This window comes from Mirounga angustirostris, unplaced genomic scaffold (assembly GCF_029215605.1).
Source record: "Mirounga angustirostris isolate CCGP_5_RB_7025 unplaced genomic scaffold, mMirAng1.0.hap1 SCAF_13, whole genome shotgun sequence".
Taxonomy (NCBI): Eukaryota; Metazoa; Chordata; class Mammalia; order Carnivora; family Phocidae; genus Mirounga; species Mirounga angustirostris.
In genome coordinates this window covers 53,807,911-53,831,123 of record NW_026991721.1, presented here as the reverse complement: position 1 = coordinate 53,831,123, position 23,213 = coordinate 53,807,911, and the positions used below count along the sequence as shown (strand labels likewise).

General features: G+C 37.1%; 1 protein-coding gene across 3 annotated transcripts in view; it reads left to right on the top strand.

Annotated features, from left to right (window-relative positions):
* The window catches only part of UVRAG (UV radiation resistance associated), a 318,993-nt gene that overhangs the window by 70,792 nt on the left and 224,988 nt on the right, over positions 1-23,213 (top strand). For all 3 annotated transcript variants that reach the window (XM_064576913.1, XM_064576912.1, XM_064576914.1), the window contains one exon: positions 17,884-17,969. In XM_064576913.1, the coding sequence (XP_064432983.1) occupies positions 17,884-17,969 (86 nt within the window). The remainder of the gene's footprint in view (positions 1-17,883; positions 17,970-23,213) is intronic.

The following is a 23,213-nucleotide window of genomic DNA, read 5'->3' as shown; positions in this document are numbered from 1 at the left end:
AGATACTATTAGTAATTGAAGTTTTGGATAGCTGATGACTAATTCCCCTTTCTTCTCCCTGTGAGTTTGGAACAAGTTTAGAAATAAGACAGGTGATAGATAAGTGGAGATCAAAATGTTGGCTTTATTACTAATAAAATTAATTGGCAATTGTGGCTTAAATTCTACAACTAAAAGAGCTGGTATACTTCCTCCCAAATTGAACCTCCCCCCAAAAACAACAAAACAAGCAAAACCAGGATCTTGCCCTTACAGGGACAAATCCTAATCCTCCAAGCTAAAAGCAGAATTTATGTGTGCTCTAGGCAGGCTGTTCCTGACTGGGAGGGAAACTGGAAAGAACTGAGGCCATCATGCTCTGTTTCTTCTCCCAAGCTCAGCAGTTAGTCCTCTGTCTGTCCTGGAGAGGAATGAGTGAAGGACACAGAGAAACTGGAAATGTTCTTTTTAGGACCTGGGAAATGGAGTGGGACATCTTTTTTTTTTTTAAGATTTTATTTATTTATTTGACAGAGATAGAGCACAAGCAGGGGGAGTGGCAGGCAGAGGCAGAGGGAGAGGGAGAAGCAGGCTCCCCGCTGAGCAGAGAGCCTGATGTGAGGCTCGAGGAGTGGAACATCTTTTGCCTGTGTGGAAACATGAGTGCAGAATGTTCCCCCTGACAATAGTAATAATAATAATGATGATGATGATAGCTAATGTTCTGTGAGCTAATAAAATGCCAGGTACTGTTCTAATTCCTTTCATAATTTACCTCATTCAAACCTCACAATTGTCTTTTTACAGAAGAGGAAGCCGACACACAGAAGTTAAGTAACTTTCTCAAGATTACAGAGCTACTAAGTAGCAGAGATGGGATTCAAGACCAAATGGTCAATAAAACTTTATTGAAATATGTCTTATTGTAATAAGTGGTATATTTTATTCTATAGTCCTTCAGTTAGTCTAGCCTTATCTTGCTTTCAGATGAACATCTGATATATAGTTTGAACCTTAAAAAACATTAGTTTTCCTTTTTATTTTTTTATTTTTAAAAGATTTTTATTTATTCATTTGAGAGAGAATGAGATAGAGAGAGCATGAGAGGGGGGAGGGTCAGAGGGAGAAGCAGACTCCCTGCCGAGCAGGGAGGCCCGATGCGGGACTCGATCCTGGTACTCCAGGATCATGACCTGAGCTGAAGGCAGTCGCTTAACCAACTGAGCCACCCAGGCGCCCTAGTTTTCCTTTTTAAAGAAAGCTATAAGCAATTTTTCCAGTCCAGATGTCCTTGTAAGTGCATACTTTGAGACCCTCCACTGCACCAAACAAAAATCAATGATTGGTTTAACCCCCCCACCCCAAAACCCAAAGAACCAAAACAAAACAAAAAAACCCTGGTGATCGGTGAAATCAGAGAAATTTAAAGAGACATACTTTGCTAAAACAAACTAAAAGCAAGAAAATAAACCTATCTGGAACAGAAATGGAATAGAAACATTAAGAAGTAGGCAGAAGCAGAAGCCTAGTCGTTGAAAGATGTGCTCCTCTGGGCAAAATGAACACGAAGCTGAGAAAGGCAGGAATCTTCCAATTACAGATGGAGGCTGAAGAAAAGACATCTTAGAGAAACTGCAGATCTTCAAGGTTAATTTTAAAAGGAGAAATCTTAAAAAAAATAAAAGGAGAAATCTTAAAAGTGAGCAGAGAGAAAGGAAATATTATCTACAAATTAGACTGACAGCAGACTTTGCAGCAGTAACAGTTGATGCCAGGAGAAATAATCAAGTGCTATTAACTATTAAATGTATCATTCTATTTGTAGTAAACCTTCAGTCAAGAGCAAGGGTGAAAGAGGAACAATTTTAAAGACACACAGATTGAGAATTTACTGCCCACAGACCCTTTATCTATACTGAATAGTGGAGGTAGAGAAGTGATCCCAAAGGGAAGATGTAGGAAGTAACAGCAAGTTACAGCAAGATACAAAAAAATGGTTACAACGTTAGTGAATGCAGTTAACTACTGACAGCAAACTAACATGCAAACAAAAACTTAATACGTAATAAGTTATATGTTTTAAGGTAAAAACAAACTAGACCATTGTTATTCAAAGAACAGTTTGTGGACCAGAGCAGACAGTCTAAGAACTGTCTGTCACTAGTCTGTGGTGAGCCAGGTATAAAAAGTGAGAGTAAATGTTTCAAAACTTTTATAGCAGTTTGGCATTATTGTGCCTTTTTATTGTATTTTACAAAAGTATCAGTTCACAGTGGATTGAAGGAAAAGCAACTGGTCCTTGGCCACAGAGCGCTTGAGAAGCAGTGCTCTAGACAACAATAATGAGGTGAGGGAGGGTGTGTAAAGAGTTAAGACTCATTGAGGTCACTGATCTGTCTGGGAGGAGGATGGTAAACAACTACAGAATTTGTTAGAAAAATTTGTGGTCTCAAGTGTGCATGTTAAAAATGTGAAAGTATCTAGTATAGGTTAGAACCAGAGAATATATATTTTTAAGTAGCAGAGGAAAAAAGGGACTATAAAGAGTAGAAAATTTTGTCGACTAATAGGAGGGAGGAAAGAAAACAAGTGGTAAACAAAAACATGTAGTAGAGTTGTAGAAATAAGTCCAAATGTATTTGTAATGACAGTAATTGCAAACAGATAATCATATCTATATTGGACATATTTCATAATGGATTTTATTTTTTTTATTTTTATTTTTTAAAGATTTTATTTGTTTATTTGACAGAGAGACACAACAAGAGACGGAACACAAGCAGGGGGAGTGGGAGAGGGAGAAGCAGGCTTCCTGCTGAGCAGGGAGCCTGATGCAGAGCTTGATCCCAGGACCCTGGGATCATGATCTGAGCCAAAGGCATACATTTAACGACTGAGCCACCCAGGCACCCCTCATAAAGGATTTTATAAAATGTTAAAGTAACAAGGCTTTGAGAACAGGATTGTATCTTTTTTTAAAAAGAGATTTTATTTATTTATTTGACAGAGAGAGATCAGAAGTAGGCAGATAGGCAGGCAGAGGGAGAAGGAAAAGCAGGCTCCCTGCTGAGCACGGAGCCTGATGCGGGGCTTCATCCCAAGACGCTGGGATCATGACCTGAGCTGAAGGCAGACGCCCAACTGACTGAGTCACCCAGGTGCCCTGAGAATAGGATTGTATTTTAAGAATGTATATATGCTAAGAAGAGTTAAACTTGTGGGGTGTTAAGCACATTTTATTTATTTATTTATTTTTAAAGATTTTATTTATTTATTTGACACAGAGAGATAGCGAGAGCAGGAACACAAGCAGGGGGAGTGGGAGAGAGAGAAGCAGGCTTCCTGCCGAGCACGTAGCCCAATGCAGGGCTCAATCCCAGGACCCTGGGATCATGACCTGAGCCAAAGGCAGACGCTTAACGACTGAACCACCCAGGTGCCCCAAGGAAGCACATTTTAAAGCAACTTTATAAATAGTGACTAGAATTTTTGTTGACCAGTTCTTAAGCGTTCTTGTTGTTTTACATTAATTGTAACCAGAAACACTGTTATTATTACCTCTGATGATTCTGTTGCTGTTAATCCTTCCTCTGTCCATATTACTTAAAGTGCCTTCAGCCACTATGGGTCTAAAAGCTGAAATTACTTATTTGCTCAGGACTCTTGCCTCTTTGTTTGTTCATCTGCTTCTCGAAAAGGCTTTACTCATTTCTGTTGAGTTTTTAGGAACCTGGTCAATCTCTCAACTACATAGGACAATGGACAAGTAGTGCAGTCTCACTACCAGGAATGTGTTTGGAAACTACTTAACACAGAAAACTTTTGACTAAAATATGCTGTGGGTTTGAATCCTTTGTTCAGCAACCTCTGCTGACATTATTAGGGAGTGATATGTTCTTGTTAACTTTATGTAGTAAGAGTGCATTTATTTGGCATATGAACATAGAACTCTTAGCTATTCAGCAGCAATGCAGATGAAGAGATGATTGAGTAAATGCTGAAAGTCTTCTGTCTGTATTTGCAAAACTGATTTTTTTCCATCAATAAATATCAAGTACCTACTATGTGCCAATTATTAAACCAAGTATTTTGGGATACAAAAGTATTAGATGCAGATTTCTTTTATCCAGGTGAGATAAAATGCCATGTATTTCTTTTAGGTGAGATAAAACAGCATGTATTCCAGAAGAGCTCCAGTTTACAATGGATTTAGTTTGAAAAATTGTTTTTGATGTCAGTTATTTGGGTCTTGCAGATAACACAGGTGAATTATAGCAGAACTTTAAATAATCTGCAGAGCACCTTAGGAAGGATGTGCTTTTTTTAACGTTTGGAGACCTTGGAGAACCAGAGAGGAACACTGTTGTGGCTTGAAGTTGGAGTGGATGGAGGTTGGTGAATAAAAGCTAGGTGGTTGGGAGGGATGTTTTCTAGGTGGATTGAACTTCTAGAATGGCATCTGGGGGAGCATGAGGAGTAAGAGACTGTTGGGCCAGCTCTTTATCCATTAAGCTGGAAACCTTTCAGATCTCAGTTTAGGAGTTTTGCCTTTTATAAAGACATGTAAGACTATCTTTGCCTGAATTGCCTTTTGTCAGCTACTCTTTTTTTTTTTTTTTTTTTGCTACTCTTATTTTTGGGAGGATGCTGACAGCTTACCTGGGTGAGTGTATACTCCTAGTAGTTAAAAGTACAGGTTTTGGAGTCAGATTGATGTGAATTTAATTCCAGGCACTTCTGCAACTTACCTGTGAGAGAGATCTTGGGCAAATTAAGTCACCTCTGAGTTTTTCTCCTCTTATACAAAGAACAATTTGTTCAAATTATTAGGGGATAAAAAGTGATAATGTACAGTATGAATAGAGTTCAATAATAAATGGAAACTACTCACTAGGTTCTAAACCCTATGATAAAAGGGATTACCTCTCTAATCCTATTGTATTAACATTGCAGCCCTGGCACAGTATCTGGCATACAGTATAGTAGGTGCTCAACAGAAGTTTGTTAATGAATGTAGGTGAATGCATGCTGTATTTGGGACTATCATAGCAATAACTGAGAATAAAAATCTTGAGAGGATGGTATTATTTCTCTCTCCTACCCTACTTTAACCCTAGTCCCAACTTCTGGAGTTTTATTTTTAAAGATTCGATTATTTATTCATTTGAGAGAGAGTGAGTGAGAACATGAGCTGGATGGGCAGGGTTAGAGGGAAGGGAGAAGCAGACTCCCCACTGAGCAGGGAGCCGACCTGGGGCTCCATCCTAGGGCCCTGGATAATGACCTGAGCTGAAGGCAGACCCTTAACCGACTGAGCCACCCAGGTGCCCCTCTGAAGTTTTATTTTTATGTAACTCATACTGCCATAATAATTATAACTACTATGTTTTTGACAAAGTGCAAAAAGCATTAGATTATTAAGAATTCCTTTCTCAGACTAAAAGTTATAGCAGCAATATCTTCAGAGTCCAGTAGATGGCAATGCTTTCTCACTCTAATGGAAAAAAAAAAATGAGCAGGAGTAGAATCTAGTAAAAAGGATCAAATTTTTTGGAATGAAACTCTTAGGAGATTGAAATAGCAATTTGGTGATTAATTTCACAAACACAGTCACATAACTTAATCATCTCAAGTACGTAGTCCAGCCTAGATTAAAGATTTAGGGACAATAGCAAGTTTCAGAACCTGTACAAATGAAAATTTCTTATTTTATATTTTTCAAGGCATGATACTTTTGAAAAGTAGAAAATCTGAATTCTAATCCCAGTTAAGATATTTCCATTTAGTTAACTTTATAGAACTGAGAAGTTAAAAAGATGGCTATTTCCTCTTACCAGTCAAATTAATGGACACTAACTTGTTTCCAAAGCACGTCCCACACAGTATTCGAAGCTGGACATTCAGAGGTGGCGATTAAATGTCCCAAGTAGCCTATGTTTTAACAATAGGGAAAGGGATATGGTATAATGTTGTCCAGGTCTTTCAGTACATCATCAAGCAAAGGTTGGAAAATCATAAAAATAGACCATTCCTATACATACTGTATTCAGCTTTCCTTATGTCTCCTCTCCCCGCCCCCCCCATTACAAAATATAAAGACAATAAATCTTCAGGGGCTGTTTCTAATAGCTGCCTGCTTTGTTATAAAACATTTAGGTGTCTGAGCTCAGTGTAAATCCAGGGTAAAACTTTGTTTCTGAATGATTTGAGCTGGTGTGATATCCTAGTAACAGTGTTACTTATACCAGGTAGGTATAGAGCTTTTGAAAGCTACAGTTGCCAGTTTTCATTTACTAAGTACCTACTATATGTCAGACACTATACTAGCTATTTTACATGTTTTTATTTAATCTTGTGTAACAGTTCCATGAGGTGGTGGTTATTCTCATTTTATAAGTAAAGTACCCTAGAGGAAAACATTCAACTACTAACCCAAGATTATATAGCTAGGGAGTAGCCGAACCATGACTTAAAACCAGCTCTCCTTTATTCAAAGGTGTTTTCTTTTAAACACTATGCTACATGCCATCTCTACATTTCTTCCCACTTCATATATCCTGTTCAAAGTACCAGGTCTCTGTGTTTACATTTAACCAGAGATCTCCACTGTGTGCATTGTGAGAATCAAATGAGAGGGTACATGGGAAAGTGCTTTGAATGGTATGAAGTGCATTATTGTACAGACTCTGTGTATTTATTATTGTAGAGTGGGCATGCAATGCCCGTGAGACCATCAACCCACTGAAGTCTACAAAAGTTCCACGTATTAGTCACTATACTTGGCTTCTCTTGAGTCTTTTTTTCTCTTTTTCCCCCTTTTCTCTTGGATCAAATTAACTTCTGACAGATGTTTGGAAAATCATCTTATCCTGTAATTCATATTTATAAATCCTGCTGCTGCAGTGTGGTCCCCATTCTCCCTCTTCATTGAAGCCAGAAAATAATCTGGGAAAATGCCACGTTTCCTGTTACGAATTTGGAGGATCTTGTCTTCTTAGCACAATTGTTGAGCTTTTCAGAATTTTAATACTGGAAAATTCAAAGCCAGGCCTGGTTCTTTGTATAGATGTTTTAGATTCTTGAAAAGTAAACAGAAACAGAGATCCAGACTTATCCTCACTAGAGGATTCAGAGTTTAAAATTTTGAAAACTTGTTTTTACTATTCTTGGATTTGTAGTGAGGGCATGCTTGACCTTTGTTCCCCCCTCTGATAGTCGGTTTCGGCTTAAATTGTTCTTCAAAGCTGGGAGTCCTTTCTACAACTCCCCCCTGCCCCACTAATGCTCGTTAGCATGATGCCACTGTTGGCCTTCTCTTCTCCTCTCACACCCATGGGAATTTGTGTGCGTGTCTTCTCTCGTCTTTGGGCGTAAGCTCCTTTCCACTGAAGTTGTGTCTTACTCAACTTTTGTGAGTCTCAGGATTTAGCATAGACTTTACTTAGTAAATGTTTTTCCGTGAGTGAACTCAGTATATTAGGATCACATGGTTCCTATCTCTACTCTAAAATATACTTTTAGGTTACGTTAGCAGGGGCACCTTCAGTCCTCTTGTCATGGAGCAACACTGATGGCATTTAAGTCCACTTCATGCTTGCACTGTGTGACTCTGATTGTGATGCTTTTTTGAGGGTAGTTTAAAGCACTAAAATATGAACAAGGATTTCTTTACTCTATTGAATTTAAAAGAAGGAATTGATTTTAGTTTCAGGATCTGTATACTTTTGCTTAACAGTACTCTTCTTATTTCTCATTGTTTCTCACTATTTGGAGGGAGAGGAGAACTTCCTCTGTGGTCTCAAACCTTAGACCAAATCTGGGGGAATACATATATTCAGTTCTGGTTTAGTGTCTCAGAAGAGGTCTTGCCTTTCCTCCTTAAAAGCTTAGCTTCTGGGCTTCCATAGAGTTCTGAGGCAGAAGGTACCCGAGGTTTGAAGGTGCTTGACAGAGATTCTCGCACAATTTTTTTTCAGTTTAAACTTGGCTGGCAATTAAAAGTGTATTAAGGTCCAAATGAACATATACACATAGGAACACAGGCTATCTGTTGATTCATCAGGTAGTTATTTTAAGAAAAGTTGTACAAATAAATACTGTATTTTAAAATGGATACTGATTGCATCTGAAAATACGCTCAAGTAGTAAAGAGCCATTGTTTTTTTCCATTGCCAATCACAATTGCTTATTCTAGCTAAGTAAGTAGAAAAAGGACTATTTGCAAAGCTCACTTAATAGTTTTATGAATAACATCTAGAATGCTGTCAGTTCTGCTGAGGAAAGCTTTTGGTGGAACCTTTAAGCAGTTGTTGTCAGGCTTCCACTTGGGCCTTTTGTCTTCTCATGAACACGTTGTATTTGCATTCAGATCCCTCCCAAGTCTACATCTCCAGTCTGTATTTCCATACATCCAGACTTGAGTTAAATTGCTTGGATGTTTCAAAGACACACACACTCTACAAGTCCCAGACTGAGCTCAGTTCCCCTCCCCATCTTGAAAAACTTCTTCCTGTTGTGTTCCTTAGTTTAGTGAATGGTACTGCTATCCATGTACTGTCTTAAGTCAGAAAGGGGAGTCAGCCTGAACCCCTCCCTCTTTTGAATGACTACTTGATGGAGTGTGCTAAATATCTACTTCTTTCCTGCTTTTTGGAGTATAGCCAGAAAATGCTGGTCATGTCCCTCTTTTCTTTGAATCATTTCAGAGTAATTATTGGCTTATAAGGTCTTACTGTGTGATCTGGTCCCTGATTTCTAAGCACCCCACCCATAGCTTAGATCTCATTTCCGTAGAAAGGCTTTCTATGATATACCCCTAAATCTGGTTTGGATACCCCTCTTACATGCTCCCATGGCACCTTCATTTTCCTCATCACTGACCCTTATCTGATTATATTCTGATTGTCCATTTGCTCATCTCTCTTCCTAGACTCTAAGCTACCTAAGGGCAGGGACAGTGTCTGTCTGTCTTCATTACTAATTTATTTCTGGTCCTTAGCACTGTGCCTGTCATACAGTAGTAATACAATAAGTATTTGTTGAATGAGTGAGTGAAGCTTCTGTAGCAGCAAATCATTAAGCATTCTAATGGGATACATAATGGGATAGCTGGTTATTGTCATCTGTATGGCTTGTTACTCAAAATTCTAGTTCTCTCAGTTTAAATAGTTTTGGCCATTTCTGCATAGACTCCTGTCATTTGCAAATTATTATACTTTAAATGGAACTCTTCATTTTTCTCTCCAGGCTTTCTTTCCTTTCCAGTTTCCCACATCTTTCTTAACTATTTTCCCATTTATTTGGGCCCCAAGTATGGCAGTTAGATTTGATTGATTTCTTTCTTTTATCTGCTCTATACAGTTGGCCACTAGGCTCCTTGGAGGCCTTTGAAATAACTACTCTCCATGGCTACTTTTCCATCTCTGTTGCTGTGCATGATCCAAGCTCAGCCTGGCACCGCCATAAGGCTAGGTTACTGTAGTACTTTTCTGGTGGGCTTATGGACTCTAGTCTCTTTGTACCCACTCTGTCTTATTCACTACTGCCTGATTCATCTTCCTAAGGCATACTTTCATTTTTTATTCCTTTGCTTAAAAGTTTTGTGGAGTGACTTCTCCTTGTCTGCTAGATGTGTCTAAATCTCTGACCTGCTTTCCTTCTCTCCATCAGCCTAAATTCAGTCAGTGGTATGTACAGTAAGTACTATTAGTTCTAGCTGTGCTTTTATCTCTTCTTTCTCTCAGTGTTTGAGCTCTTATTATTATCTCTAGTATGTGTGGATTTTTAGAATAGCCTGCTAACTGGCATTTGGACATTCTGCCTTCTCTAATGCATCATATTTGTCATTACCAGAGTAACTTTCCTTAAATGCATCTCTGGTCATTATGCTGTATTGTCAGAAACCTTTCATGAGTCCTTATTGCCTGGGGATTGTCTCCACTTTTCAGCATGCCATTCAAGCCTTTCTCTACTCTGGCCCTCCCAAGCTACTTATTCAACCCTGTTTCCCACTGTTTTCCTCTCCAGGGTTCCAAGTAATTTCCATGTCATTGAAGCTGAACAAATTGGACCACTACTTAATTTTCTCTGAATGCAACTTGTGTTTTCCCACTGTCATGCTTTGGCTAAAGGTGTTCAGGCTGTGTGGGACTTTCCTTCACTGCCATTCAGCTTTTTAATACTTCTTAATCTATCTCAATTACTGCCACCCCTGCAGCCTTTGATGTTCCTTCTCTTACTAGATGGACTCTTTACCACATCAGAACCCTGTAGCTATTTCCTTTTTAACCTTTCCTATTGCACCTTTGCAGTTTTTACTTCATTGGAACCTTAACTGGGTTATATACATCATAGTGTCCTGGGTTGCGTACTTTTATAAGGATGGTAACAATTGCCTGACACCTGTATGTATTAGGTATTCGATAAACACTGAAATAAATAAGTATGTGTATAATACTGTTTGCTTCATAATCGGTTATCCTGTCAACTGGATTATTATAGTATAATTTATAATTCTAATAAAGTTAAGGCTGGTCTTGTGACTGTTGTAGCAGCTAAAAACTCTCAAAATATACAGTAACATCATTTAAAAAGGGACTTATCCAATGACCTACTGTAGGGGTAAGCAAACCATAGTCTAGCACATGGTTTTGTATGGCCTAACAGCTAAGAATGGTTTTTACATTTGTGAAGAATTTGAAGGAGAAAACAAAGAATATGCCATAGAGGTGAAATGTAGCTTGCAAAGCCTGAAATATTTACTATCTGGCCATTGACAAAGGTTGTTGACCCCTGGTCTAGAAACGCACCTATCATCTGCCTGGAATTACTCCTGCTCACTGGGTATGTGAAATTAATCATCTGTTTTCTTGAACAATTTAATAGGCACTCACCCAGACTGGTGCCTATTCCCTTCCTTGAAAAAGCATTGTTAGGCCTGGCTTCAGAAGAATTTTGAGTGACATGTAAATCTCCTCTGGGCTCTTTGGCACTTGGCAGTATCTCACACAGATAACCAGATACAAACGAGCCATTTCTTTCCATTATAATCCTTCATCAGAGGTCTGTCAGGATCACACATGTGGTGAAGTTAGATGTCATTCAGAACAAGGCTCTTAGCATATTTTAAGAATGTTAATTGCTAAGTGGTGGCTGAGGCAGAAGGGTTTAATAATGTTCTTAAGTTGCCTTAAATGTACATGGACCCAGAATTTTAGAACTGGAAAGGTCTTAGAGATCAAGTATAGCATGGTCATTAAGAAAATGGGCTGTGGAGCCAGACTGCATGGCTCTTCTACTTAATCCTCCTTGCATCTCAGTTTCCTCACCTTTAAAGTGGGGATAATAATAGTCCCTGTTCCACAGGATTGTGTGAAAAATATGTTAACCCTTAACATATGAACATTTAAATTGTTAATATTAACTTGGAAAAGAACACTACCTGGCATACTGTAAATGCTCATAAATGTTACTCTTATGTGTATTGCTGTCAGTTTTTATTTTTGTTTTTATTACTAGTAGTTTCATCTCATTTTATAGTTAAGGAAACTAAGGCCTAGAGGAGAGTTAAATTGTTTTCCTCATTTCCATGACGGGCAGAGTGGATTAAAACCCGGGATCCTGGCTTTCATTTGAATTCTCCTTTTCTTGCTATAATGTATTGCTTTTAGTTGTATGTTAGTGGGTATGGATGATTTTTTAAGAGAAAAAAATGTGTCTGTCCACATTCACTTAGCCTGATGTTTTTGAGGTGCATCTATGTGTAGCATGTGCTAATACTTCTTTCCTTTCTGTGGCTAAGAAATACCTCATTGTCTTGATATACTTCATTTTGTTTAACCATTTATCCATTGATGGATATTTGGGTGGTTTCTACCTTTTGGCTATTGTGAATAATGTTGCTATGAACATTTGTATACAAGTATTTGTTTGCGGACCTGTTTTCATTTCTTTCAGGTATATACCTAGGAGTGGATTGGCTGGGTCATATGGTAATTCTATGTTTGACTTTTTGAGGAATTGCCAAACTTTTTTTTTTTTTTTTTTAAAAACAGTGGCCGACGTTTTACATTCCCAGTGGCATTATAGGAGGGTTCTAATTTCTCTACATCCTTGCCACCACTTATTTTCTGTGGTTTTTTTTTTTTCAAGTTAAAAATTTTTGGGGTGCCTGGCTGGCTCAGTCAGTAGAACATGTGACTCTTGATCTTGGGGTTCAAGACCCACTTTGGGCATAGAGATTACTTAAAATATTTTAAAAATTTTGCTTGTTTGTTTATTTGTTGGTTTGTTTATTTGTTTTTTAGTTATCTTAGTGGGTATGAATTAGTATCTCATTGTGGTTTTGATTCACCTTTTTCTAATGACTAATGATTTTGAACATCTTTTCATGTGCTTGTTGGCTATTTGTATATCTTTTTTTGAGAAATGTCTCTAAGTCATTTGCCCATTTTTTAAGTGGATTGTTTGTCATTTTATGGTTGTTACAGTTCTTTATATACTTTAGATGTGAGACCTTTATCAGATTTATGATTTGCAAATATTTTCTCCCATTTTATGGGTTTTTTCACTTTCTTATAGTGTCCTTTGATGCACAAAGTTTTTAATTTTGAGAAGTCATATTTATTGCATTTGTTGCTCATGCTTTTGGTGTCATAGCTAAGAATCCATTGGCAAATCTGAGGTTATATAGGTGTACCCCCTGTGCTTTCTTCAAATAGTTTTATAGTTTTAGCTCTTACAATTAGGCCTTTGATCTATTTTGAAGTAATTTTTATATATAGTGTTAGGGATGGGTCCAAGTCATTCTTTTTTGCATATGGCTATCCAGTTGTTTCAGCATCATTTGTTGACAAGACTATTATTTTTCCAGTGAGTAGTCTTGGTACCTTTGTCTAAAATCAGTTGACCACAGGTGTGTGAGTTTATTTATAGATTATCAGTTCTATTTCATTGGTCTATATATCTATCTGTATGCCAGGACCACACTGTTTTGATTACTGTTGCTTTGTACTACGTCTTGAAATTGGGAAATGTGAGTCTTTCCAACTTGGTGTATTACACTGATTTTCATTTCTTGAGCCACCCTTACATACCTCAGATAAATCCCATTTGTTCCTCGTATATAATCCTTTTTAAAAAAATTACTTTTAAACTGTGGTGGGATATACATAATGCGCATTGAGTGTGTTCACATTGTTGTGCAGCCATCACCACTATCCATCTCCACAACTTTCTTCATTTTGTAAAACTGAAAAACTACCCATTAAGCAATAACTCCCTATCTCCCCTTCCCCCAACCCCCTGGCACTCACACTTCTACTTTCTGCTTTACAAATTTGACTACTCTAGGTATATTATGTGAATGGGATCATACAGTATTTGTTCTTTTGTCACTGACTTATTTTACTTAAAACATAAATCATCTCAAAGGTCATCTGTATTATAGCATGTGTCAGAATTTCTTTCCTTTTTAAGACTAAATGATATTTCGTTATATTAATATAGCATGTTTTGTTTATCTGTTCAGCTGTTGGTAGACACTTGAGTTGCTTCTACCTCTTGACTATTGTGAATAATACTCCTCTGAACATGGATGTACAAATATCTTTTTGAGTTTTTGCTTTCAGTTCTTTTGGGTATATACCTAGAAGTGGAATTGTTGGCCAGTGGTTTACGTTTTTTAATATGTGGTTGGATTAGCTTTGCTAGTATTTTTTTGAAGACTTTTGCATATATATATATTCATAAGGGATATTGATCTATAATTTTCTTGTGATATTATTGTCTGGCTTTGGTATCTGGGTAATACTGGCATCATAGAATGAGGTAAGAAGTATTTCCTCCTCTTTCATTTTTTTGAGAAGGATTGGTGCTATTTTTTCTTTAAATGATTGGTAGAATTCACCAGTCAAATCATGTGGTTCTGGGCTTTTCTTTGCTGGGAGTTTTATGATTACTGATTTCAGCTTCTTGTGTTATGATTTTATTAAATTAACATTTATTAGGTGGAGCACAGAGTGCTGGTTGGTGAGCCATGGTTCGACAACAGACCACAAGAGAAATTGAAATAGAAAAGGTTTTTACTTACAGGTCCTGGAGGAATTACAAGGGCACGCATTAAGGGGCCCCACAGGGAGATCAGGGCAGAGTGTAGAGAGAGGTAGGACCTGGAGTACAGTGCCTTTATTAGGTCTCTGGGTGGAGTGCTTTGGAGATCCTGGGCTAGAGCTGGATTTGTCAGTTCAAACCAAAAGAGTAGGGTTTTGGTAAGCTCACCAGGATTTTTATCTCAGGGGCGCTTAAGGCATACAGGCACTGGGAACCAGGAGAGACCATTGATCACAAGTCCTTTCATTAATTCTTGTAAGCAAATTTATATTGCTTGTATCTCTGTGGACTGCTATTTAGGACATGTGCTTCCCTAAGAGGTCTAGTCAGTTAAAGGTCCTTGCAGGCCCCTTGGCCAAACAAAATGGATGCTGAGGCAGCAATATCAGGGAGTAGTTTAGCTAATCAATGACTTGACTTATCTCAACAACTTCTTGTAGGGCTGTTCAGATTTTCTGTTTCTTCTTGAGTCATTTTAGAGAGTTGTTGTGTTTCCAGGAATTTCCATTTTATCTAGATTATCTGATTTATTGACATACAATTGTTAATAACACTACAAGTGTTCTGTAACACTTTTGTTTCTATAAGGTTGGTAATGTTCCCATTTTCATTCTTGATTTTAGTGATTTGAGTCTTCTCTCTCTTTTTTTCTTAGTCTAAGCTTGAGGTTTGTCAATTTTGTTGATCTTTCAAAGAACTAACTTTTGGTTTGTTGATTTTCTCTATTGTTTTTGTATTCTCTTTTCTGGATCTCAGCTCTAATATTTATTAATTCTTCCCTTATTTTGGGCTTAGTTTGTTCTTTTTCTAGTTCCTTAAGGTGGAAGTTTGGGTTATTAATTTGAACTCTTCAGTACCTTTTTTTTTTAATGTAGATGTTTACAGCTGTAAATTTCCCTTAGTACTTTTTCATTATATCACATATGTTTTGATATGTTGTACTTCCATTTTTTAAAAAAAGATTTTATTTATTCATTTGTCAGAGAGAGTGAGAGAGAAAGAGCACAGGCAGGGGGGGGCGGCAGGCAGAGGGAGAAGCAGGTTCCCCGCTGAGCAAGGAGCCCGATGTGGGACTCGATCCCAGGATCCTGGGATCATGACCTGAGCTGAAGGCAGACGCTTAACCGACTGAATCACCCAGGCATCCTTGTACTTTCATTTTTATTCACCTCAGAGTATTTAATAATTTTCCTTGTGATTTGTTCTTCGACCCACTGCTTGTTTAAGAGTATGTTGTTTACTTTGCAGTTTGTGGATTTTCCATATTTCCTTCTGTTACTGATGTCTAGTTTCATTCCATTACGGTCAGATAAGATACTTTGTATGATTGCAACTTTTAATAATTTATTGAGACTTGTTTTGTGGCTGAACATACGGTCCAGCTTGGAGAATGTTCCATATGCACTGAGAAGAATGTATATATGGTTGTGTTAAGTGGAACATTCTATATACGTCTATTAGGTCTAGTTGATTTATGGTATTATTCATGTCTTATATTTCCTTGTGTATCTTTTATATGGCTGTGCTTTCCATTGTTAGGTGGGATGTTGACATCTCCAGCTATTTCCCACTTTAGTTTTGTCAGTTTTTGATTCATATATTTTATTATATGTCATTAGGTGCATATATGTTTATAACCATTTATATATTCTTGACCCTTTTTTCACTATACAATGTCCTTCTTTGTCTCTTGTAACATTTTTTGTCTTAAAGTCTATTTGTCTGATATTAGTATAGCCACTCCAGCTCTCTTTTGGTTACTGCTTGCATGGAATATCTTTGTGTACTTTCATTTTCAACTTATTTGTGTTTTTGTTTCTGAAGTGCAACTCTTGTAGACAGCATTAAAACGAAATCCGTTCAGCCAATCTCTGCCTTTTAATTGGAGTGTTTAATACATTTACACTTAATTAATTACAGAGACAGAAGGACTTCTGCTATTTTTGTTTGTTTCTTATATCTTTTTTCTCTGCTCCTCCATTACTACCTTCTTTTGTGCTATATGTTTTCTCATGTGATATTTTGATTTCTTTATCATCTCTCATACATACACTACAATGTATCTTTTAGTTATTTTCTTAGTGGTTGCCCTCGGGATTACAATCAGCATCTTAATTTATAATCATGTAGTTTAATACCAACTTAATTTTAATATTATACAAAAACTTTTCTTCTGTATAGCTCTGAAGCCCCACCTCTATGTTATTGTCATGTTACATCTTCATAATCGTGTGCCTATCAAGATTTATGATTGTATCATGTATTTTTCTAATTGATTGATTTTTTAAAATGCTAAACCAATATTGTATTCTTAGAATAAATTTGGTCAATAATGGTGTGTTACTGTTTTATCTTTATAATGTATTACTAGTTCAATTTGCTAATATTTTGCTAAGGATTTCTTTGTGTTCATGAGGGATATTGGTTTATAAGTGTGTGTGTGTGTGTGTGTGTGTGTGATGTCTGTGTCAAGTTTTAGCATCAGTAATGTTGACCTTATGAGTTGGAAATTGTTCTTTTTTCCTCTGTTTTATTTTGTGTGTGTGTGTGTTAAATTGATGTTATTTCTTAAATGTTTGATAGAACTCATCAGTGAAGTCATCTGGACCTAGACTGTTTTGTGGGAAGCTTTTCTATTATTTATTCACTTAAAAAATAGATATAGGATTATTCAGATGTTGTTTCATTTCAATTTTGGCATGTTGGATTTTTTTCAAGGAGGGTGTCTGATGCATCTACATTGTCAAATATGTTAGCATAAAGTTGTTCATATTCTCCTAATAACCTTCTAATGTCTGTGGCAATGTAATTAAAAAAATGCTTATATTAGATTGTAGCAAACATTTTATAGTGCTTATTACATACATTTCACTTTACAAATAATGCTCTTTTAATTCCCACAGTAATTGGTGAGGTAGATAATATTATCTCCATGTTCTAGATGAAAAAACAAACCAAAGTTAAACTAAGAGAGTTAAGGTGCCTTGCTCAAGATCACAGAACTGGTGTATTAAGGGCTTAAATTATAATCCAGGTGGTCTGGGTCCAGAGTCCTTTTTTCTTGACTCCTATTTACTTTGTATTTCTTAAATGACAGTTACCTGTTCTGTTCTTCTTATGGAATTTTGCTGTTTTCTCTCTGGTGCTCCCACCACCTTTATTCCGCTAGTGGAAATATTTGCTTCTGGTATTACTACTTAGAACTTGGAATTCCTTTCCCCATAAAAACATTACATGCGATGGCTACACATACTTGAAATATTATTTTTTTTTAAGGATTTATTTATTTATTAGAGAGGGAGAGGGAGGGAGCAAACGGGAGGGGGGAGGGGCAGAGGGAGAGAGAGAATCTCAAGCAGACTCCCTGCTGAGTGAAGAGCATGATGTAGATGCTTCTCCATCTCAGGCCCCGAGATCATGACCTGAGCCGAAATCAAGAGTTGGATGCTTAACTGACTGAGCTACCCAGGCGCCCCTTGAAATATTATTGTTAATACTTGTCTTCAGTCACATAATATGTCAAAAAGACTTCTGGGGCTTCCCTGGGAAGTTCACTACAATTTATAATGTGAAACATGGTTTCTCTGGGAAAATACTAGAAGATATTTATTTTAAATTCACTTAAAAGGTTAAACTTCAGTTATATGGAAATTTTACTTTTTGGAATCCCTTAGTGATTTGAATTTACTGAGGTGTTTCTAAATCATAATTTTCAGAAGACAAACAATAAGATTAATTTTTACACATATTTTATTTTGTTTTACTTTCATTAATTTGCTGATTAATGTCTTTCAGGGTTATTCAAATGCTCAGAAGAATATTCTTCTTCAGGTGGATCAGAACTGTGTTCGCAATTCTTATGATGTCTTCTCTTTGCTGCGGTAAGAAACTTCTTAGACCTCCTGCATTTTCTAAAGAATGTTCTTCATTTTGAGTTTGTGACATTTCTGTGTGAGGAGTCGTATGGGAGCTTTAGAAGCTGTTATTCAGGCTTAACATTTTTTAGTGAGAGCTTCATAAATTTTGTAGCTACAGTGATTTAAGTTTATCTCTTTCACAAAGCCGTTGGAACGCCATTTCCTTTCTCTGGATAGTGGGAGAGAATGACTGGAAGCCAGTGATCTTAAAACAGGGACATGAGCCGTTTCTGGTTTTCTGTACTATAAAGAGCAGCAACCAGAGGTACAAAATTTAGACTTATGAAAATCTTAACAACTACAGCATTACTAGAAAAGCCCTCCAATAGCCCCAGACATGGCTTAGAGTTTTGACCTGCTCTTCATCTAAAAGAATCATGTTTGGCAAGGCAAAGGAGCTTTGCATAAATCTCATGCCCAGAGGCTTAACTAACTGCCTTAACTCTATATTTTCATAATGTCTGGGCTTAATTTTGAAACATTTCTATATTTGTTTTTAATTTTCAATGTGGTAGATCATCAAGGACATTTTCTCAAGAGGCAGGCAACCAAAATAAATGCAGTTCAAAATAAAGGTAACAGTGACACTCAGCCTATGTTCACCCTACTCAGACAGATGGTTCATTGAAATTTGATTTTGGCAGTATTTTTCTAATGTTTACATAACACATCATAAATTTCAGACCATTAGACATCCTCAATATATCTACTGGAGGAAGAGTCCAGAAGGATGGTTGGACTCTTGTCCAATTGGATGATTGTTTATTTTATAAACATTATGAAATGGGCCTTTTCTTTGCAAATCTTGAATCTTATTATACATGATGATAAAGTTTGGTCACATGGCCTGTGTAAATTGCTCTTAAGAGACAATGATTTCAACTAAAGTAACCACAGACATTTGATGACTTTTGATTCTTATCTGAGAGGTACTTTCACTTTGACTTCTTAGGATATGTAAGAGAATGAACAGGATTTAGTAATTGGATGGTGGAGATAGAAAGCAGGAGGTGTCAGAATATATAACTTGTATTTTTTTGAGTCTATTCAGTTTGGGGCTACATTGAGTTTTAAGTATTGAAAAGAGCAATGTACAGAAATAGTTCGAAATGTGAGTAAGCCACTAATATTTCTTGACCTATTTTCCTCATGAAATGAGGGTATGGATTTTGCTATTTTAAAGATACTGTCCAAGTGTGAGATGGTGTGATCTTATTAGAGAAATCAGTGGAACCAAAAGAAAGAGAAATATGAAGTCAGTGAAAAGAGGAGGATTGGGGAAAGACAGCATCATAGAAACTAAGGGAGTAGAGATTCAAGCAGTGTTGAATGCTCTGTGACGAGACAGGAAAATATGAACTGAAGAAATGCTGTAGGATCTTGAGAAGCAATGTGGTACAATAGAGAATGCTTTGGTTAACTTGACCTTGACTTCAATTGTCCCTGGTTTATCCAAATTCATTTAACTTCTCTGATTCTTCTAAAAGGTAGAGGCAGTAATATTATAAATTTGTGTAGCTTACAAGCATTTCCATATTTATTATCTTACACTCTGAAGTTTTTTGTATTCAGACATCAGGGATCAGCCCTTGTCTTCAGTGTAGAAGCTGAGGCCAAGAGGCATTACAGGATTTATCTGAGAGCACACAGCAAGTAAGAGCCAGACTGGAGGTGGGTGTGAAGTTTTACTGCAAGCAAGTTTTGCAGATCCTTTTCAGAGTCTCACTTACCTTCCTAGATTGGTGGTTATAAGGTGGTTATAAGGTGCGCATAGCATAATGACAGAGAAAATTTTCTGAAAATCACAGAGCCCTCCATAAATTCAAAGTTATTGGGGGAATTTGGTAGTTAGTGCTCAATTATTTAACATTGATTCTTGCAATGATATGTCTCTTGGGGGTCTCATTTCTAGGATGCTTTCCAGATTCCTCACGTGTGTTAGCAGTCTGATTTGCCTTATTAACAGTGGCCTTGTCATTAGCATTGTGTAAATCATTATAGCTGGTAACATAGACATACTCTTTTGAACCAGATCAAGTGTCCATTTATCAACCAAATTACCTGAGCCCAGAGAGTTACTCTGGAACTAGAAACTTGACATTGTAGTAATCAACATTAATGAGTAAAATGGAACTTTCTGTGATAATTCTGTTAGACATCAGTAAGGAGTAACCACCATCTATCTGTTTGCTATATCAGAAGCTCTTCTTTTCTCATAGTTCTTGGCATGATTTATGCTTGTTGGGAAACGTAATTTTGTGCTGATCAATTTTGTTTAGTTTCCCTTCTTTAACTCAGGCAACATTGTACCTGAATGGGAGTAATTTTTAAAAATATACCTTTTCCCTTGATCCTTTTTTGGTGTGTGAAATTGTTACTTCTTGATCTGTAATTTTATGTGAAAACATAGAGTCTGAATTCTTTAATATCACTTAACTTCACAAAATTCTGTGCCATTTGGAATCAGGACTAGAACCCAGGTCTCTTGATTCTGTTTTTTGAGAGTATATTCTAGTTAATAACTTTCACTGTGTATTTCCTTCCACTTCCTATAATGTGAATGTTACAGAAAAATAGGAAATCTTGACTAGGCAGGGATTTTGCAACGCCTACGACCAGAGCATTAGAACCCCTTCAGGTGGATGCGTTGTACCATTTGTAAGAAAACAGTAACCTGAGGTTTTATTCAGATTTTTCTGCCAGTAGTTAAGAATGTAGGCTGATTTCAATGTTACCAAAGTAATAGCAGCTCTTTCCAAAGTTACATTCAGTGTGTGTGGTAGTAATTACATTTTGCTTCTTTAAGCCTTGGAAATTCCTGGATTAAGGGTTAGTTTTCATGTAAGTAGACATTTAATTAGGAGCCACTTTACTCCTTACATTTGACTCATTACCCTTAAATTAGGATGTTCACCACAAGGTGTCAATGTTGCTCTTTAACTGGCACCTGAAATTTCATTTATTTTATGGTTTTAAAGTGAGAAAAGTTGGATTATAAATTACAAGTGAGCATTTATTTTTAGAAGTTAACTTTTTTTCCTCTTTTTTTTTTTTTTTTAAAGATTTTATTTATTTATTTGACAGAGAGAGACACAGTGAGAGAGGGAACACAAGCAGGGGGAGTGGGAGAGGGAGAAGCAGGCTTCCCGCCGAGCAGGGAGCCCGATGTGGGGCTCAATCCCAGGACCCTGGGATCATGACCTGAGCCGAAGGCAGGCGCTTAACGACTGAGCCACCCAGGCGCCCCTTTTTTTCCTCTTTTATTCCTTCTAGGTTAAGGAGTTTCTAGGCTTATTAGATAACTTTCTCCTTTAGGTTCTGATGTTTTTTTTTTTTAATCCTCTTGGTGGTACAGAGTTATTGAAAGATGAGAGAGAGAACGAGTGACATGGTCGGGTGTGCAATTTAGATTTCTAACTGTGGGGACGGCATGGAATCAGTGGGATGGGGCTGGAAGCAGGAGACATCTATAATCCTATCTGTTCTCTGAGATTGAAAGATTACTTTTTATTTTTATTTTATTTTATTTTTAAGATTTTATTTATTTGAGAGAGAAAGAATGAGAGAGAGAGCATGAGAGGGGTGAGGGTCAGAGGGAGAAGCAGACTCCCCGCTGAGCAGGGAGCCCGATGTGGGACTCGATCCCGGGACTCCAGGACCATGACCTGAGCCGAAGGCAGTCGCTTAACCAACTGAGCCACCCAGGCTCCCTGAAAGATTACTTTTGATTTTTAAAAAGTCATTTTTCCCCCTTTCATACTTCTTCAAATAGGTAGCTCTACTGTAGTGAGATAAGTGAGAATAATTAATAATTCAGGTTTTCTTCTAGTACAGTTTTTATTGCCCCTTTCCCCTTCTTGACATGTCCTATTTTTGCCAGTTGGAGAAATGGAAGTATGGTGGATAATCATGGGTCCTCCACCTAAGTTCCAGTCCTAACACTGTCATATGCCCATAACTGGATGTAAGACTTTGGGCAAATTACTTTGGTATGCCTCAAACTACTTTTGTATAATGGCAGTAATATTTATTTCATAGGGATATTCTGAGAATTAAATAAGATAAAATACTTGAAAGATCCTAAGTCAGCTACTGGCATATTAGTAGACATTCAATACATAATAGTTTTCATTTTCTCCTTTCCTTCCCCCATCTTAGAATTAGCTTTCTCCTCTATGCCAGTGTTTCTTTATGTTAGCATTAGTTTTTTCAATTTTCAGCTTAATTTCTCTTTCTTTTCTTGCCATTCTAATGTCTACCACCTCTGCTTTTAGCCTTACTTTTATTAATCCTGAACAATCACGATAAAATTATTTAATAGGTGTATGTCTTTTCTCCTTAATGACATTGAAAACTTCTTGAAGGAAGGGATTATTTCATATGACTGTGTTTTTTCCTCTCTATCTTCCTGACAATTGATGGTTATATTGGAGTTCCTGTGGATGCTGTTGTGATCCTGGAGCCCCAGGTCCTATGGACTAGATCCTACAACCCTTCTGTTTTATTCTTTCTCCCTGAGTACTCTCTTCCATTACCACAGCTTCACCCAACACAGCCACATGTTAGTAACTCTCAGATCTATACCTCTAGTTACTTCCTTTCTTTTGGATTTCTGATCTGGATTTTCCAGTGACCTTTAGACATTTATACTTTCGTATTCTGTAGGAATCTCAGCCCTAACATGTCCAGAGTTACATTCATTGGCATTATTCTCCTCTTCCTTTTTTCCCCCTGTATGTCTCATGTCCTGTATATGATCTTCTCAGGCACTCAAGTGAACATACCATTCTTTGTTCTCATCCCTATTTTCTGGGACTATTTCTTGACCTCCTAACTAGTCTCCATACTAGTTTTTCCTTCATGCAGCTGATAGCTATTATTTATTGAGCAATTACTTTGTGCCAGGAACTTTTCTTACTGCTTTACATTAATTCTTTTAATTTTCACAGCAACCTTCTGTGGTGAGAATTGTTTCTATTCCTATTTACAGATGAGGAAATTGAGCACAGAGTAGTTAAGTAACTTAGCCAAAGTCACACAAGTAGTTCCTCGTAGCCTGTATTCCAGTCCAGAAAGTCTAGCTCGCAAGCCTGTATTCTTAACCAGTATGTTTTACTGCTTTCTGATCTTTTTTATTGCTTTGGTACATTTTATCTGCTGTACTGCTGCCAGAGTAACCTTTAAAAAAATATATCAGTTTTGTCACTC